This window comes from Salvia splendens, chromosome 7 (assembly GCF_004379255.2).
Source record: "Salvia splendens isolate huo1 chromosome 7, SspV2, whole genome shotgun sequence".
Lineage (NCBI taxonomy): Eukaryota > Viridiplantae > Streptophyta > Magnoliopsida > Lamiales > Lamiaceae > Salvia > Salvia splendens.
The window spans coordinates 29080146-29099926 of NC_056038.1; the positions used below are offsets into that span (position 1 = coordinate 29080146).

The 19781-nt window shown below is 40.2% G+C and overlaps 2 protein-coding genes across 15 annotated transcripts; one reads left to right on the top strand and one right to left on the bottom strand.

Moving 5' to 3' along the window:
- The first annotated feature begins 9624 nt into the window (after positions 1-9624).
- Positions 9625-13119, top strand: LOC121741892 (zinc finger protein CONSTANS-LIKE 9-like). 9 transcript variants are annotated; one of them, XM_042134839.1, is made up of 6 exons: positions 9625-9780; positions 9953-10050; positions 10246-10753; positions 11800-12018; positions 12169-12464; positions 12643-13119. In XM_042134839.1, the coding sequence occupies exons 3-6, from the start codon at positions 10259-10261 to the stop codon at positions 12770-12772; spliced, it is 1140 nt and encodes a 379-aa protein (XP_041990773.1). In that variant the 5' UTR covers positions 9625-9780; positions 9953-10050; positions 10246-10258; the 3' UTR covers positions 12773-13119. The 9 variants fall into 9 exon arrangements, with proteins under 9 accessions (XP_041990773.1, XP_041990770.1, XP_041990769.1 ...); XM_042134836.1 differs by having other exon boundaries at positions 9626-9780; positions 9953-10073; positions 10241-10753; XM_042134835.1 differs by having other exon boundaries at positions 9626-9780; positions 10241-10753.
- A 320-nt stretch (positions 13120-13439) lies between these two features.
- On the bottom strand, positions 13440-16863 carry LOC121741334 (BTB/POZ domain-containing protein At5g47800-like). Of its 6 annotated transcripts, none has more exons than XM_042134053.1 (6): positions 16573-16863; positions 15697-15815; positions 15443-15614; positions 15290-15359; positions 14074-15195; positions 13440-13988 (listed from the first exon to the last, which is right to left on the bottom strand). In XM_042134053.1, the coding sequence occupies exons 3-6, from the start codon at positions 15499-15501 to the stop codon at positions 13611-13613; spliced, it is 1629 nt and encodes a 542-aa protein (XP_041989987.1). In that variant the 5' UTR covers positions 15502-15614; positions 15697-15815; positions 16573-16863; the 3' UTR covers positions 13440-13610. The 6 variants fall into 6 exon arrangements, with proteins under 6 accessions (XP_041989987.1, XP_041989989.1, XP_041989988.1 ...); XM_042134055.1 differs by lacking the exon at positions 16573-16863 and adding an exon at positions 16077-16195; XM_042134054.1 differs by lacking the exon at positions 16573-16863 and adding an exon at positions 15970-16195.
- Positions 16864-19781: the final 2918 nt, after the last annotated feature.

A 19781-nucleotide genomic window follows, 5' to 3' on the forward strand; every position in this document is an offset into this window, starting at 1 on the left:
GCGAGGATGTCCCTGATCGCTATGATCGGGCTTCCTCTTGTCTCCTCTGGAAGAGCTGTCTAAAGACCGTTTTCGACGGTCTGCCTCATCAGCACGAGAAAACTGGTCCGCAATGTCCCACATCTCTTGAGCTGTTTGCGGACTGCATTCAACGAGCTTTCTGTAGAGAGCTCCTGGTAGAATTCCATTTTGGAATGCCGAAATGACAAGTAGTTCATTGAGATCATCTACTTGTAGGCATTCCTTGTGGAATCTTGTCATGAAGTCGCTAATCTTTTCATCGCGACCTTGACGTATAGAAAGCAGCTGAGCCGAAGTGATTCGGGTTTCAGCTTTCTGGAAGAACCTCCTATGAAAAGCATCCATTAGATCTCTGTAAGATCTAATGCTGCCTTGAGGGAGGCTATCAAACCACCTTCTTGCGTTCCCGATGAGCAGCTCGGGAAACAGCTTACACATATGAACCTCATTGAGACCTTGGTTCGCCATATTATACTGATAGCGTCCCAGGAAATCATGAGGATCCACTAACCCGTCATAAGTCACTGACGGAGTTCGGTAATTCTGTGGCAACGGAGTTCTGGTGATATCATCCGAAAATGGAGTCTTCAGCGCTCCATACATAGCGAATCCGACATCTCTACGGTATGGTGGAAATGGAGTTCTCCTGTGATTTCGGTAACAAGGAGGAGAAGGAACATATCGGTGGTGAGGATTCTTTCTCCTGGAAGATACGACACTACTGCGGTAGTGACTTTCATGTCTGGAGGGGGAGGGAGAATCCGCCGTTTTCTTCTCCGGCTTCTGGCTCTTTTGCAGGAATGTTAAGAACTCATCCTGCTTCTCAGCCAAGAACAACTTGACAGCCTCATTCAAATCGAGCTGCTGGGGAGGCTCGGTACGATGACTTTTTGAGTGGTTTGTTCTTTCACCGTGAGAACTGGAGGCAGATTTCTCCAGAGGCTGTTTTCCAGACCTACGGGCTGGACTAGCTTCCTCACGTTCATCACGGATGGAAGTATGGGTATTATGTGATCTGGTACGCATTTTTTGGTGGAAGAGGATCAAAAACTCACTTTTATCACAGTTTTGGTTTTCTGTTTTCCCACAGACGGCGCCAGTGATGATTTAGCGAATTTTTGATGGGAATAAATGCAAGTAATAAATGAAGATCACAACACTGAAAATTACGTGGTTCGATTTACTGAGGTAAATCTACGTCCACGGGAAGAATAGAGGGCAAATTTGTATTGCTTGATCTAGCTTACAGATTACAATGCTGATTTGCTATATGAGATTCAGGATCTAGAGAACTTAACCCTGGTCTATCTGATCTAAGTTCTATTTATACATTCGAACTAAGATCGTGGTTTGCAGCCCTGGTAGGGGGGTTGATAACTGCTTAATACCACTAAATAGATCGTGGGTGTAATGAAGGTCGTGGAGATCCTGCATGGGTCCACTATCTCCTTGTTCGGTCGAATACTGAGACCGAACTGCTGAACTTTGCCGATCAGCTTTTGCCGATCTGAGAGTTGAGCTCGATTGGTCGGCTTTTACCGAGCTATAGGCTGTGACCGAACTCTTTGGTTGTGCCGAACTGATACTCTTTCTTGGGTTTTGGGCTGATGGGCCGTCACTGCTATTGGGCTCGCAATTATTGTTTAGTTGTTTAGTTCGTATCCCATCAGAAACAGACACTAATATGAATTTAGAAAAGAGAGCACAAGCCGTACCAGGTGATTTTAGAGCAGACTTGCCCCCTTTTCCTCCTTTCTCCGACATTTTTGTTATCCTTGAATTGCCCAAGCCCTACAAATACGCAGGCATTCCAATTTTCTTCAGATTTGTTTTGAGAAAACAAAAGAGACAAGCAAAATAAAGAAGAGAACTCGGCGACTACCGGTCAGCGAGCACCAGAGGGGAAACCAAGAATTTTGGTTGAAAACAGAGAGATATAAAGCGAGAGAAACACAATGCATTTTTTTTGCTTGCATAAAATCTCACCGTAAGAAGGGCGGCGGGAGCTGAAGTTAAAGCTGGTGATAGTCCACCGGATAATCAGAAGACTCGAGTTGGTTCCACTCTGCAATTCTTATTTTCTCTTATTAATACTCCAGGCACTTTCTGGATAAGTTGTCAGTTTTGATAAAGTAAGAGAGAAAGAAAAAAAAAGTAAGAGAGAAATAGTTTTAATAAGATATGGGGTCCATATTATTAGGAAGAAAAAAAAAGGAAGAAAAAGTAGATAAGTTGTTGAAATTTTTTTTTCTTGAATGTGTCCTATTTTTTTGGAAAAAAAAATGATAAATGTGTCATTTTTTCCTGGATGGATGGAGTGTGTTAATTTAAGTTGGAAATGTCAATTTGGAAATATTCAAGGTTGGACATCTTTATGTGTGTTATGTTTGGACTCCCTCCGTCCCGAGATAAATTTTTTTGGACACAAAGATTAAGAAATTGAGTTGAAAATATGAGAGAGGAATAAGTACGAAAGTTAAAAAGAGAATAGAGTGGATGATGATATAAAGATATATTCAAATCTAATTTCCAAATGAATATTGAATACTTTTCAAAATTAATTCCAAGGTTAGGAAACCCTAATCTAAATTTGGAAAGTGAAGTCACGAGACGAGACAAAGCGACGTCACGCATAGGGAAACCCTAATCTTGCAACGTCATACTCCCATTGAACCGCAGCCTCTGCCTCGTTTCCGGCAGCCCGTGCCCCGCCCGCGCTGCAGCTGCATCCTCTCCGGCGCTGCTGCTGTTGCTGCGACGTCGCCTTCGCAGCGGCTGCGACAACAGCATCCTCCGAGCTCGGAAACTGCCCAAGAAGGGCTCCCACTCGAAAAGCTGTCGCCGCCGAAAACCTGCTGTCTCGCACAGACCATCGCTGCTTCTCCGCTTTGGGGCTGCTGCTGCCATGATCGACCCAAAAAGCCATTGCTGCTGTCACGATCCTAGGCCAGCCCCATCACGCTACTGCCCTCTGGAGATCACTTGTTGCTGCTTTCGTTTGATCACGGTGTGCTCTCTTGTCGCAAACAAATCACGAACAGACACCGATTCAAACAAAAGCAAACGATTTATTCTCCATGTGATTACCGTAAGTAATTTAAACAATTACATACGCAACTAACGATTTATTATAATGATTGCATATGTTAGGGACTTAATTCCACATAATCAGAGCTAATTTTTGGCTCTTATACCAATTGTTGGGGTTTGGAGCCCCTTGCACAGTGAAAGACTTAGTACAAAATAAATAAATCAGATAAGGATTTATTTGACAGATTATGGAATTAATCTATTCACATGTTAACACATAATTGCATGATAGAACGCAAATAATTCATGCTCAAAGAAAGTAAATCCTAAACCATGATTTCTACGGTTTAAAGTTATCGATTTGATTCTGCAAAGAATCGTCGATTGCTTGCGTCTTCTCCACGATTATCTTCAATACTAGACGACAAATCTTCAGACTGGTTACCGAACTGTATTCCGAAATCAGTGTGGACTGATCTTATCAGAATACTAGGACTCGAATAAAAAAGACAGAAAAATCTCATGGAGGAGAGCTGAGAGAATTTTTGAGTTCCTCTAAAACTAAAGGGGGACGAAAATTATGACTCTAAATTAATTAATTTTATCTCTCCTTTATTCTCCTATATATATTAAGTTCATGTTTGGGCCCAGTCAGAGATCTATGAAGGTTTGGATGTGGACTCACCCAATTATCTTTTTACTAATTAAATTGAACTCGCAATTTAATACAAGCTTATATTGGAATATTATTAGCAGTCACTATAGTAATAATTTTGCACTGCCCATCCAAATCTGAAATTACAAGTAATCTGAGTTTCCATTTTATTTAAATGTTTATTTTCCGCGTTTAAGATACAAATGTCCATTAATTAATTGAAGTCTGCTATGGACTTAATTAATTAACATCTTATTAATTCCAAGAGTGGACTTATCAAGAAACACTTATTTATTATTCATGGAATAATTAAATTCCAACTGGGCAGTTTTCCGAATAATAAAACATTGTTCAAGCTCCTCTTGAGGACATTATCAAACGAGACTCACCTCGCGCACGATTCAACATAATAGCAATCCTAGCACCTCTATATATTAATCACCACTACCCAATATATCAGGATTATTGGATTGCGAAAAACCCGCACCATTTGATAAGTCAAAGTAGTGCATAATCAATACCGTATGCTCAATGCTAACGTATGTAGATTAAGAAATAGTATTTTATCAAGACCTAGTTTTTCAGTAGATAGCATAAAGACATGTCTTGCTGTTAGATCCATTCAGTGTTATACCAGACCAACGTCATCTTATTTCAGTAAGGCTTAGAAATAATCGAACTGACATTGATACCTTTCGCGATGGGTAGCCAAAGCCTATCTAGGTTGTGAAATTCTTCTTTCTCTTTTGCAAAGCATTGCATAGAACCGATTGTAGTTATCTTAAAGTGGACGGCGCCCACAATCAGTCTACTAAGTAAAAGACTTAGGCTTTGTTTGCTTCTTATGCATTTAAATGTTTATAAAACATCTTATAAATGCACAAGCAAACACAATGTAATAATATACTGATTCTATTCGTGCGAAACTGTTCGAATAATACTGAATCGGGTTAAAAGTGAATTGTAGAGTTTTTCGTATACAAACAAGATTCTATTCGCGCGAACTTGCTCGAAACATGCTTTTCAGTATACCAAACCTAACAGGCGTCACTGGATTTTATGCAGTTTTATTTTATGTGTTAGGTGGAGAGAGTAAAGTAACAGATAGAGAATAAAGTCGAGAGAAAGACATTTCCATTTTAAGAAATGAGTCATCTTGGATGAGACAAACCAAAAAGGAAAGTGAGTCATCTTAAATAGGACGGACGGAGGGTGTACATACTCCACACATTATTAAAAAAAACATTCAATATATTGCACACAATACACACACATTGCACACACGCTAGACAAACTGAAATTTTGAATTTAGTTTGATATTTCATTTTTTTGTTTTGATTCAATTTAAACTTTTAGTAAATTTCAGATTTTCAATTCGGTATGGTTCGGATCGGAAAAAAAACGAAAACAAAAAAATCAAAGACTGAATGCTTGAAATGTGTGTAATGTGTGAAGTATGGAAAATGTGTGCAGCGTATGTGTGTAGTGTGAAATGTGTGGGGTATAGTGTTGAAGTTTGTGAAATGTGTAAAGCGTGTGAAGTGTGAAATGTGTGTAATGTGTGAAATGTGGAATGTGTGTAGTGTGTGACGTGTGGATATATAGCAAAGTTATCTTATTTTATAACCATTTGAAATTCCATTTTTTTACTTTTGATATGAAATTCAAATTGTGGAATTGCAATTCAATTTCAAATCCAAATATTTTGTAGTAACCAAACATTGGATTTGAAATTGAAGGCTCAAATTTAAATTCCATATCTCCAATTCCATGTACCAAACACAGTCTAACTCTATCTGAATTATAATTTTACCATCTAATTTTGAAAAAAATAATATTTAATAGTTAAACGTGAGCAAAGTAAGAGCGAGAAGTAATTCCCTCTCTTACTTTAATTACAGTTTACTTTAACTATTAAATACTCCATTTATCTAATTAAATATGAAATGTTTGCTTTTCAGCACGATATAGTGTTGTTTTGTGAGTTAATAAAGAGATAATAAAGTACTACATCCGTCCTTCTGTAGTAGAGGCGTTTCTTTTCGTCACGAGATTTAAGAAATTTTGTTAAAAGTGAGTTAAGTGAAGAAAGAATAAAGTAGGAAAAGAAAAAGGTAAAGAGATAAAGAGAGAATAAAGTAAGAGAGAAAAAAAGTTTGTGCTTTTTACCAAAATAGAAAATGATTAAGCTATAGTGGGACAACTAAAAAAGGAATGCGACTCAACTATAGAGGGGCGGATGGAGTAATAGAGAGGGAAAAAGTAGAGATGATGGTATTTTCATTTTAGAAAACGTTTCATTTTAATGGGAGAACCCAAAAAGAAAATGTTTTATTTTTAACGGAACACGAGAAGTATTATTTTCTTCAAAACGAGTGTAAAAAAGACGCGTCTAGCTTAGCGAGCGACGAAGGGAATATTATTTTTGTGATTTAAAATTACTATTGTTGTGAATAAATATTACTCTTTCTGTCCCAGAAGAATATGCACTTTGGGTTCGTCACGAGTTTTAATGCTAAATTGGTAAAGTAAGAGAGAAGTAGAGAGAAAAGTAATTAGAGTATTGTTAGGGAAGAATGAGTCCCACCTCATTAGAGATAAAAAGGAGTTTTCAAAATTAGAAAGTGCATATTCTTGCGGGACGGACTAAAATGGAAAGAGTGCATTTATTCTTATGAGACGGAGGGAGTAATATTTTCATAAATAATACTCCATTTGTTCCATAGTAGTAGAGTCATTTTGCTATTTTGGTACGTTCCATAGTAGTGGAGTCATTTCCCTTTTTAGTAAAAGTCAACACATTTTTCTCACTTACTTTACTCTCTCTTACTTTATTCTCTCTTCACCTCTCTACCTTTTCTATTTTCTACATTATTCTTCCTTTACATAACCCACTTAACACAATTTTTCTTAAATCTCATGCCGAAAAGAAACGCATCCACTATGGAACAGAGAGAGTAGTACTCCCTTTGTCTGCCATTAGGATTCCCGGTTCACTTTTATTATGAATGATAGCTAGACCCTATATTTCACTAACATATTACACTTTATTATAAAACTATAAAAAAAATGGATCACAAATTCTGCTACCTTTTCCCACTCATTTTTCTTCATATTTCTTAAAATCTGTGACGAACTCAAAGGAGACTTCTAATGGCTGACGGAGGGATTACAATTTTTACGAATAAAAATTATTATTGTAATATACTCCATCCGTCCACCAATAAACGTCTCATTTTGCCATTTTCGTCTGTCTATCAATAAATGTCTCATTTGCTTTTTTACTATATTTGGTAATGGACCCTCATTTTACTAACTTTATTTAACTCACATTGTAATGTACTAACCTTTTTTTCATTCACTTTACACTCCATTTCTTAAAATCCATACCTAGTCAAATTTAGCCTTATATTGGAGAACGAAGGGAGTATAAAATTATTGTTAGGATAAAAATTATATAGTTTGTACGAATAAAAAATATTACTGTAATGTATAAGATTATTATTCGTATGAATAAAAATAAGTATTCAGATAAATAAAACTAATTAAATAGCTAAATTTAAACTTAGGTCTACCCTAATTAACAAATTAATCATTGCTCAGGGCCAATATCTTTCAGCCCATAAATCTTTCAGCCCATAAATCTTACCCGATTAATTTAGCTTAATTTAGCTAAAAAAAACTCCTCCTCCACACACGAGTTCCCCCGCCTCCGCCTCACTCCTCGCCGTCGTCGCCGCTATCCGGTACCCCCAAATCTGCGGCATCTGAGCCCGCGTCTGAGCCCCGCACCTGTGCCGCGGCGGGATTCAAATCGGCCCGCATACTCACGAGCATTGCGTGAAGAAAACTCTTCTCCTCGGGGTCAGTTGCATCCCTCCATTCAGCTAAGATCTTGTACATCTGAATTCCCGCTTGTTGACGCGCGAAGAAGAGGAGCTCGGATGTCGACCCGCCAACAGGGGGGGATGCCGACTGGACCTCCTGGGAGGTCTGGCGAGCCCGTTGCGCCCGCCTTTGACCAACCGGGCGAGTGCGGCAAGCAAACGCGGGAGGGAACGGGGTTTCCTGTACATCCTCGGGGAGGTCGTGGGAACCGCCGCTGCTGCCGCCGCTGTAAGCACCGGTATAGTTCATGCGCTGCTTCTTCGGCCAGCCAGCATCTACACCTGCCCGAAACTTCTCGGAGTCCATCAACACCTCATAGCAGTTCCAGTAGATGAACTCCTTGTAATGCCCGGGCTGGGGAAAGGCTTTCTCCGCTATCCTCCTGCAGTCCTTGTCAGTTTGGCCACTGTTCTGCATTCGGGGGGCGTTGGTGTACAAGCCAGAAAATCGGGAGACCCCAGCCCGGATTCGGTCCCACCCCTTCTGGCACTCCTCTCAGCTGCGTGGCTTCCCCTCCGGGCAAAATGCTTTGTAGGCTGCTGCTATTTTAGCCCACAAGTTGACGATCCTCTGTTTGTTTGAGGCGAGAGGATCATCACAAACACTCACCCACGCCTTGGATAGCGCGACGTTCTCCGCGTCCGTCCACTTCTTCCGTGCCGGGCTGTCGTCACCAGCCGGCTGCTACGACTCGCCGACCACCCTCTTCCCCTTCTTCGTCTTGGGCGCGCCCCGACCCCGCCCTACTCCCCCCGTTTGAACGGGAGTGGCCGCATCCCCGAGATCTATTCCCAACTCCTCTAAGGAAAAGGTCTCAATGCCAGTGAACTACGTCTCCACTGGGGTCGATGTGTGCGAAGAAGCAGTAACAAAATCAAAACTGGGGCGATAGACGTTGTCCCCCCCCCCCCCCGGCGTCCCCTGCATCCCCGGGTACCCCGGCATCATCTGCATCCCGGGTGCCCATCCCGACATCATCTGCATCCCGGGTTGCATCCCCGGTACCCCCTGCCTGCACGGCATCGCCGGCCCGCCCTGCATCGCCGGCCCCCTAACATACCACCCCCGGATGCCATCCCGGGCATCATCTGCTGCCAAGGGTACATGTTGTAGAACCCGACCATCGGACCCCATCCACCTCCCACGGGTACCATGGGAGTTTGAGACCCGCTCGTCCCTGGAGTAGGCTCGTTGTTGTGCTCCATTTCGCGTTGTTGCTCTTGTAGAGAAATTAAGATAGAGAGAATATTCGTTAAAACAAGTGGTGCAAATGAAAATGACGTGCAAATCGCGTATATATAGTGTTTCGAAAATAAATAAATAAAAAAAAAATTCCGCTCGCCGATCGGGAGCCTACAATGGCGGCCAGCCGATCGGCGAGCGCATCGGCCAGCGCTCAGGAATCGGCGTGCGCTCGCCGTTTTTCTCGCCGATTTGGTGCTCGCCGGCTGCAATGGTTCGGCGAGCGGACCGCGAGCGCCAGGGATCGGCTAGCCGGTGGGCTCGCCGCCATTGTGGATGCTCTAATGCAGTTTATTTTATGTATTCATTATGAACAACATTAATGTGCAACAAGGTCTACGTATACCTAACATACTACTTTCAAAATTTGCTCGCAATCACTTGAAATTTGCGGTAACCACTGGGGGACCTTCAATTCAAAGGTTTGGTAACATATACTCAAATTTAGAAAAAAAAAGTTGGGGATTTTAGACCACCCTTGCCTAATGAGTAATGAGTGGATAGTTGAATGTAGAATTTAGATTGAATTCCTAAATCTATGGTTCAAGTGTTCAACCCAAAAAAGTGAAAAGAAATAAAAAAATATCCAAAAAATAAAATTTCATAGCTATGAGTAGGATATAGAAACAAAAATATCTTACAACAACTGAACAGTAAATATCTAATTGTAGTAAGAAGTAAGAAAAATATCCACAAAAGTTGGAGAACAATACATAACTTTATTCGTGGACACCACTGCTAAGGATAGAGTCGGATTCTAACAGCAGAGCTTCAAGTTTGAACAGCGACGTATACAAATATCGTCCTCGCTTTTCGTGATAAATAAATTATTGAAAAAGTGCAGAAAAAAGGCATTTCCATTTTTTACAAGTCTACAACGCCTCTACTTCTTCACTCACCTTATCATCGATCGCTTCTCCTTCCTCCGCCGCCAAAACCACCTCGTATGTTGCGTGCGATTCACGATTCTACTTCCTAGCTTTTCCTCCACTGCTCCTGCTGCTAATTTTACTCTCTACTGTTTCGTTTAATTTCTCTTTTCTCGTCAAGGATCTAGTTGCTTTGTGACGGATTGTTCCATGTATTGTTGTTTTCTTTCTTTCGGTGATGATTCAGGCTTTGATTCGAGAAAGCCAGAGTTCTACGATTTCATGTATGCCGTTAGGTGTGAGAACGTCTTCAATTGAAAGAAAGGTTCTACCACTTTTTCGGTGGTAATTACGCAGGGATATCATCTGTTTGTGCTTTTTCCCTCTCTTTTTTTTTTGGATTTGGGGATTTTTGAACTTGTCTCTGTTTATTTCTATTAATACTCGGTTTTGTTTGATGATTTTGTGAATTTTTTTGCTTTTCATATTTGGATTCAGTAAGTAATTAATTGATGTGGTGAAAATTTTGTTGCAGAGTAGCGAGTAAGGTCGAATGGGTCAATTATGCGATTTCTGCGGGGAGCAAAGATCCATAATCCATTGCAGGTCTGATGCTGCTTGCTTGTGCTTATCCTGTGACCGGAGTATCCATTCTGCAAATGCTCTTTCGAAGCGCCACTTGAGGACTCTGTTATGTGAAAGATGCCACTCCCAGCCCGCGATCACGAGGTGCATCCAGGAGAGCACCTCGCTTTGTCAGGACTGCAATTGGTCTGGTCATGCTTCTGCACCGCCTTCAGATGTTGAGCATAAGAGGCAGATGATCAATTTGTATTCTGGCTGCCCTTCTGCAGCTGATTTCTCCAGGATCTGGTCCTTCTTCTCTGTTGATAAGTCGATTACCAATCCTCAACCAGATCCGATGAATCTCGAAACTCCCTCTCGATCACATGCGGATTTCTGTACAGAAGATACTGGTATGGAGATTACAGCTCCCGAGGCTGGGCAATTTGATGGAAAGGGGCCAGTAGATTCTATGAACCCCAAGGTAATTGTGATTCGTAATTACTCAATTTTCAGTTTGGAACAAAGTTCAGCACACCAACGGCATTGTAGGGGAAACGGTTTCTGGAAATGATTGTCTCTGTTATTAGGTTTGGCTGGGGTTACAGATCTCAGCTTAAGATTAAGCATCTTTCCCTTTTACTTCTCCTAATGTACAAAACCAGATCTTTGACTCTTTGAAGTTTCAGAACTAGTTCCTTCTTCTTGTTAAGCCCTGGAAGAGGACCTTGCAACTTTTCCTTTTACCTAAATCAACATTCTATTTCCGGTACTAGCTTACTTACTTTCCTCTTCTTCTGATTTGCAAAAGAGAAATCATCTAGTCTCAACTTAATCTATAATAGGTCCGATTCCCCTGCATTCATGCTCTTTTGGCTGTTGCCGAGGTTGGTTGAGTCAAGCTTTATGAAGGTATGTTACTAACCTTCATTTATAGTACTAATTCTAACATCTGCGTTTGTTTTCACCTCGGCAAAGCCATTTCCTCCGCCTTTTCCAAAAAAGGATTTCAAATGAAATATTTATTTTTACTCATTACTGACTGGAAAAGAACTGATTCCTTCAACTTCTTTAGTTTGTATTCATACAAATTGTAACACAAACAAAATCAAGAAATTGATGATTCCTAACTATCAATTTTGAGATACCATTTCATGTCCTTGTAAAAGATAGTGTATTGCTTCTCCAAAGTGGAGGTCTAAGAAACCAGAGACCTCTGCCGTTCAAAAAGAGTATGTTTGTTCATCTCAAGGCCAGATCCTTCTGAGGCACAACCCCCCGACTTCATCGAAATATGTTTTGCAATTGAAGAATATGTTTTGCTCCTGTCTATCCCTCAGTGAAAACCGTCTAGCTTGAGTCAAAGGCTTCAGTTAAACTTGTTGTGATTGGCAGCTTGTTTTTACTTTTATCATTATTCGTATGCTTGTCCCTTTCATCATTTGAGTTTGCTGCCTTTAATTTTTCAAGTCCCTCATAAGATTTTATACCCCTGTAGTTTCTAACTTCTAAGCACCTTTTTTCATGTAGGCTTGTTCGCCGAAGAAAGATCCGGGACCCACTCAAGAAACTCCCTGCCAGAACTTTTATATCTCCGACACAGAGTTGAGTTTAGATGACTATGAAGCACTTTTTGACGAATCTCGTGATGAAACACAACAATTTTTGGACAATGGTGGAGCTGATAGTTTTTTTGGGATGCGTGATATGTATGACAATGAATGCAATGTTAAGGGTGTGACGACAAAGGTCTGCCTTATATTTCTTACGTTTCACGATGAGATGTTTTTAGCTTTTTTTGCTTTGCTAAATTGTTCATGTACAATTTATAGGATTTTGTGAGATTTTATTTACCAGCCTGACTCTGTTTTATACGTTGTTGTTGCAAAATATTTTCAGGCCTCAAGTTCGAAGGTTGAGACATTGAAGCACAATTGTACCACTAGCAATCAATTATCAGCTGAGTCCATGACAAGCTGTAAATCTGATTCAAACGATTGTGTCCCAAGACCAGCACAATCTACCCACTCAATCTCCTTCTCAGGCCAGACAACCGAGTGCAACACCAGAGATCTCCCAGAGAGTGGAGGATTTTCATCTGTAATAATGGAGGAACATCAGTATGATATTCAGTTTTCATCAGCTGTCAGGGACGATGCAGTGTTACGGTATAAAGAGAAAAGGAAGTCTCGCAAGTAAGTATAGTTACTGGAATATTTCTTCAGTTGTTCTCTTGTGATGAGATAAATAAAAACCAATTTGATTTATGAGTCTGAATTGACAATGAAATTGTTAGTATGATGCTATTAGCTTTTCACATACATCCCACTTAGAAGTTACAAGTTCAAAAATAATGATTTATCCTATTTGCAGGTTTGATAAGAAAATAAGGTATGCTTCACGCAAGGAAAGAGCTGATGTCAGGAAGCGTGTGAAGGGCCGTTTTGTAAAAGCTGGAGATCCATATGATTATGATCCCCTGGACGTGATAAAAAACCAATGAATGACTCATTCCGGATGATGCATTTGAAGGCCTGAAATATAACTATGAAAGATGTATTTGAAGGCCTGAAATATGCAGAGAGGAGGAGACTGAAGTGGTGTATATGCTATTTCCAGGGGGAGCTGCCTCATAACGAACAGGTTCATGCCGCATGTATTCTTAGAGATAGAGCTAGGCACCTAGTACTTTATTTTTGTCATAAAAGAGGCAGCCTCCTTGGTGGTACTCAGGTTCCCCACTTCTACAGATTTTGAAGTATGTAGCTTGTTTTATTACTGACACTGTAATCTGATACCAAACCCCTTCATTGTATGTAAATTATAGTCATCAGGTATGTACTTTGCCTAGCTCTTCGCGTCTTGCTTGCATTCTTTTTATGCCTTTCCTCTCCTCCATTTCTCCATGTTTTTAAAGAACATAATTTGTAGGCAGAAGCGAACGTCCCTACTTTCCATTTTCACTATGTACCCCTCCAGTTATATGCAATAGCCAATCACATGGGAGAGTTAAAACCACACTTGCAAAATTAGATGTCACAGATGAATAGAGTTCATTGTGTATTGGTAAATCTTTGCTTGTGCACTAGCCTACAAATCGCATGAGAGGTGGTGAAATGCAGGTCGGAAATATGGTGTTTCGATAAGTTTTACCGTGTGTTGGGATGTAGTGTCGAGAGAAATGTTGCAGAGTTGATAGATAAATCAATCATGTAGAGAGGCAATTCACCGAGCAACAAAGAATCAGATTTACACATATAATGGTGCTTACATTCCATTTACAGGTGCATAATTACACAAATTATATAGTGTGTGGATGGCAATGTCCCTCTGCCATAGACTTAGCTGTGTGACTTGTGCGATATTCTTCTGATCAACGCCTTCTCTCTCGAATTCAGCTCAACCACAGAAGCCCTGCCATTTTTGCTTTCCGCGACTTCTCCTCTCACCTTAAAACTCGGTTCTGGTCTCAACAGATTCGATTTTTCGTGAACTCTGCTGGTGCTAGGCACGCCTCTCTCTGTCTCATCCGGAGACGCCTGCTTTCTGCAGGCGTTAGAGTTTGCTTTCTCATGTTCATAGTAGAGAACCTGCACCACAGTTCTCAGCGGCAGCCGCTCGTTCCTCACAGCATGGCCGCATATCTCCGGCGACAGCTTCTGGCAGTCCAAAACGCGACAGAGCTGCTTCTTATCTGCTTTGCTCAGATCAGGATGCTCCTGCACCAACTCAAAACAAAACATCGAATTCAATTCGATGAAACAAAAGATGGTTGTTTGTTTGTTTGTTGGTGTAAGAATGAACCTTGAGATAAATGTTGATCGCCTTATAGAGATGGTCGTGGTCGGGGCGTGCGATTCCCGGCAGTGTCTCGGCCAGCGACGTCATTTTCTGAACCGTCATGCCGGCGTCTCTGGCCACCACTTGCAGATAGTAGTCAATGAGCTTCCCAATCTTACATATTGATTTCATGGATTCCCTCTCATCAATGGGGACTTGTCTCTTCCACTGCCTCAGGAAACTCTCCAAAACCGTCTGAATCAGTTCCACATCGTACAAGCTCTCATCACCTGATCGACCAGGAAGCAGCAGCAGATCGTTCAACGTCGCCTCCTCGAGCTGCTGGCCCGCCACCCTCAGCAGCTCGGCCTTCGTCGCAGGCGACGCTGCCACGACTTTGGCAAAGCTCAGGAGCCTTAGGAGGAACCTGAAGGAGACAGACCCTCTCTCAGCCGGGATGAGGCTCACAACAGTCTCGAGGAGGCGACGCTTGGCCTCGTCTTCTCGAGAAGTGGAGGCCTCGTCATCATCGCGCGCGATCTCTGGCATCCAGCGAGACGCGTAGACGTGGAGAGCCTCCCCTATGAGCTGCGGCTGGAGGGCGTTGGCGGACTTGATGGCCGCGAGGATGCATCGGAACATGTCGACGTTGAGGAAAGATACGTCCTCCGTCCACCAGTCCCTTGGCACGGACTGGTGGCGCCGCGTCTTGTCGTATCCCGGCCTGGTGTAGGTGTAAGACCATGTGACCTTGTTTGGAGGCGTGAGGATCTTGTCAACGATGGAGTCTATGCATCTTCTGACAATGCCGAGGCTCTGAGACCAGTCGAAGAGGCTGTAGGTGCTGTTGAGCGTGACGATGGAGTCTTTCCAGCTTTGGAGGATGCAGGAGGAGAAGAAGGAGTCGAGTTTGATGAGCAAGTTGCCGGGCTCAACGGCCTCAGTCATGCGGAGGAACTTAGCCGCGCAGAGAGATGGGACTAAGTTGTGGGCGCTGAGGTTGATGGTGATGCCGTAGCAGTACTTGGCGCAGAGCTCGAAGGCCTCTCCTCCTCCCGGGATGTCGTGTAGCTCGAGAGTGGCGTCGTCTGCCTCCGAGTAGAGGCGCTGCAGCAGCCCGCACTTGGGGAGAAGAGGGTACTGCAGCTACCCATGACATTTTTGAAGAAGATGCATTCACTTGTGAAAATTGGAAGACTAGACTAATCAAATATGATGATGGTGACAGGCAATGTTTTACCTTGTGGAGAAGATAACTGATGTTGTTAATCTTGATGGTGAGATCACTTGGTACATCAGACATCACAGCCCTCCAAATTAGTGAAAATCATCAGTGTAAAAACCACATTAACAAAACAAAAGTGTGTGCGTATGTAGTCATGTGTTAAGGTACCTAGTTGCCTCCTCGGTGAAGAACGTGTCTGGACGGCTTCCGAGTTTCATGAACTTCATTTTCCGGATGCACAAAGATAACTCTATTAACCAGCTGCAACACACTCTGACTGTGGGAGAAGACTTGCAGTTATATTGAAGACATTTTGTGAAAATTTATTGCTGTATGAAGCCTGCATTCATATAGTAAATGCTAAAAGTTCCTTTTGGAAATCCAGAAAGCAAGCATTATTAAGTGTTGGTGTTTGCTTTTACCTTTTAAGGTAAGCTACTAGAAATTAATGAATTTGAAGCAGTAGTTGATCCGGAGCCAGATCAAAAGGTCAGGCTATGCCTGAATACAATCAGTTAATGAATTGATGATGATTGTAGACCTGTAGTCCCAGAAATAAATTAATTCATCAAGCAGCTCAACAACACTATTAATGGCGCAATAGGATCACTGAAAATCAAGCAATGCAGTTTGACATTTTATTACAACAAGGAAGAATATGATGGTGAAGGAGAAGAAATTAATAATGACAATACTTTTTTGAAAAAGCTCAAGTCACGGCACTACGTTTGTTAGGGAAGATAATAGTACTAAATGCAAAACAAGTGATTTTTTGATAAATTAACAAGTTTGGGGTTTTCACATTTGGTTTCCGGAATCTTGGGTGCTTTTGGGAGAGATAGAGAGAGAATAATGGTAGAGTGCATGGTGAAAAAAGAAAGCAGATAATGAATGGAACCCAAAATTGCAGAGCATAGAAAAGCATCATGTTTGAATGGTCTCATATATATCATGTAGTTTAGCTAAAATTGAGCACTATTCTTTTCAATTTTATCAAGGATGGTGGGTATATGTTGTTTTTTTTCAAAAATTTCCCTTTGTCCATACTGTATTGGAGATAAAGCTGCCTCCCCATTCTTCCCTTTTCTCCTCATCTTGCTACTACGGCACAACACCAATATCAACATTTTAAAGTGCCTTCACCTTTTATTCTCTTATGCCCAATACATACAATTAGGCATTCTACTTAACTTCCCAATTTACTTTCACATACTCAAATATTTTTGCTTCCTAATCATGTTGATCTTATCAATTTATACACATAAATATGTAGCAACGTAGATTATATAAAAATATACCTCAAAACTTGAGTTTAACTCCCAACTCCCACTCCATACAGATTCATCAATTGAGACTAGCAATGCACATATATATTTCATGCATGTAGAGAGAGCTATGGAAGTTGATTTTAATAGGATACCATAACAATCAGCCACCTATGATGGAAAAAACTTGGACATAAAAAGTGGTGATAGTCAAAATGCTGATCATACTGTAAGCTTCTAAGCTAATGATTATCTACTTGAACATGGAAAAAAGCTAAAGTTAGATGCTACTTAGTAGGTGTAAGCTACATTATTATACATATAGAATTGAGATACACTAAACTTTTGACTCACTTTCATACTAAAACATCCTTTTATATATGGGCTGCGTGTAAATCAATAATGGATGCAATCATCATGATTAATTCATCAATCCATCTCTTTCACGATTATCTTGTTAACCACAACGTTCCAACTTTACGTGTGATTGAAATTTTTATCTTAAGCATGCAATTCATAAAGTGGGGGTGGTTGAAAAAAAAAGTAAAAGGGGTAGTTAATTATTTTGATTTTTGGAAGAAATGGGGCCATGTAGAAAGATCCTTGGTATGAACAATCAATCTATTCATGATAGTTCTACTCTCCACTAGTTTTGGTTTAGTAGTTGTAGTTCTACTTGTTGTTGGAGTGTTCCTTGTCGGCCACGTGTCTTGTCGGATTTCACAAAATGTTGATTGGACTGGTCGGAGTTGACAATATAAATTGATGCTATTTATTGCTTGGATTAGATGGCCTTGCCCATGACTTGTTGGTGGTTTTGGAGGCCACCCAAACACGCCACTATTTTCCTCACACCAATTTACCCAATTCCTACTATTTCATTTTATATTAATTAACGCTATCATTGAATTATAATTAGGATATGTCATGTGTATACATGTTAAACCATAATGAGGCATGCAATTGATATAGTTAATTAATTTGGTTAGATACTGTTGACAGGATGGAGTTGATGATGAGGACAATCATATGAATAACATGCATGCATGATGATGATCATCGCGCATATCATCATACATAGTTTCTCGGTGAGGATTTTGTAATCATTGCTGCTTATTTATTTAATTTAAGTTAGACCTTTCTTCAAAAAGAAAATTCATGTGTTCTAAATCATACTCTCTTCTTTTGCATTCTATTTGGGGTGTGCTCTTATAAAACCACATAGAGGACCTGCCATGGTAATGGTTATTGTTTATTGGTTTTGACATCCAGTGAAAAAAATTATCCTGCGATACAATTTAAATAACATAGTAGTGAATATTCCAAAATAGCTAAGAAACAAAATGTCCCCCAAATTGATGTTACCGCCCAAAACGTAGAATTGATGAATGAAAAATAACCCATTCGAAACCAAGTTCCTTATCTTTATCTTTTCCTTTAAACTCTGCTATATAACACGCACTCGCAATAAAAGCACCAAGGTTTCATAGTTGATGATGCATCCTTATATTTAATGTTATAATTATAAAAATAAAATAAAAGAGCAAAAGTAGTGATATATAAAACTTCTAGAACAATTTAAATGAACTTATATAACGAATTATTTAAATGCAAGATAGATGCTTATTATGCAAAGATCTTCGACCCAATCCCATAGTTCACATGACACATATGGTTGACAAAATAACTATATATCCATAAAATAAACTCGAAATAAAAAAACAAAAAAAAACTTTAGTTCTAAGTTATTTCTTTCTTTTACTTATGTTTTTTTCTCTCAAAAATTGTCATTAAAAAAAGAAGATGGAAAAGAAAAAGGATGTGTATAATGTAAATTGAGGTTTGAGTTGGAGCCACCACATTTCCAGTGTTGTGCGGAAAAAATGAGCAACGTGGGCTCACACGTCCTTAATCTTAAGATACACATGTCCCATTTCACACAACCAAATATTCCCTTGTTTCCTATTTTCTATTTTCTGCTACTTTAATCCTCCCAAACGAAGAATACCATTAATATTTGTCTGAGTAGGTGGATACAAAATTAAATGTATGGTTTATTGTTGAGTAATGCACCATGTATCTTCCATCATGAGTAATTTTAACATAGATTTTCAATAATTGCGATTAAACCCCACCTTTGCACTTGTATACTCGGTTGTTTGCTAAGTGATGCATATTTTTTAGAATGTTCCAAGTTAAATGAGTTATTTTTTTTTTTACATTATTTCTCTTATTTTTTCTCTCAACTCTATTCTCTCTCTTAGTTTTCTCCTCTACTTAAGAGCATTAACAATAGGGAGAGTCCTCCAAAAATTCCTCCAGTCACATCATCATAGCCCTCCCACAGCCATTCCATTCTCACAGCCCTTCCACAGCCCTCCAATTTAATTCATTTTGATTGTTAGTGTTTATCAAATATTAAAAAAAATAAAGTGCAATGAGTTGTATATATAAAGTAGAAATAAAATTTTTTTAAAAATGAAAAATTCGGGACGGCTCGGCGGTCGGTGCGCAATAGGCGTCGTCCTGGTCCCGCTCTCGGCGCCCGTGATAGCCCTTCCACGGCTCGGCGGTTGCAATGAGAGCCTTCCCGACTGCCGTCCCATAAGGCGGTGGGAAGGCCCCTTTTGTGAATGCTCTAAAACCTCGTGCCAAAAAAATGTGAGAGATGGAGAGAGTACTAAATTAGACATCTACAATTTTGTTTCCACTCGGAAGCAAAGGCCACGGCCACCCCCGTGACACCCAGTGCCTTAGTCACAAGTAAGACGATGTCTCAATCTTAATATTGCTCTAGTAAATTGGCTAAATATTTTTCACTTTAAAATTTCTTAGTAAATGAAAACAAACATAACATATAGGATACTTTTAAATTCTCAAAAACCGACAAGTGGCAAAAGTAAGGGCTTTGGTTTGGCTATTGTTTGTCTTTGTGGCTTTCTGTTTCTTGATATTTGTAATCAAACTTCGGTTGCTTGGTTTGAGGAGATTATTGGGTGAGCGTTACTTTGATATAAGTTGTGTGTCGTGAGATAAGTGGCTCAGGCATGACATTGTTGCGAGGTACTAATTTTTTTTATGGGAAATGCTATGCAGCCACATTATGGCTGGCCATAAAATGGCATTTTAGTAAATTTAGATAGTATGACTATTAATGTTTCAAATAAGTCATTTAATGCTCAAATAATTTTACACTATTACCCTTTTACTTAATTGTAGTTGTTTTTTATTTCATTTCTCTA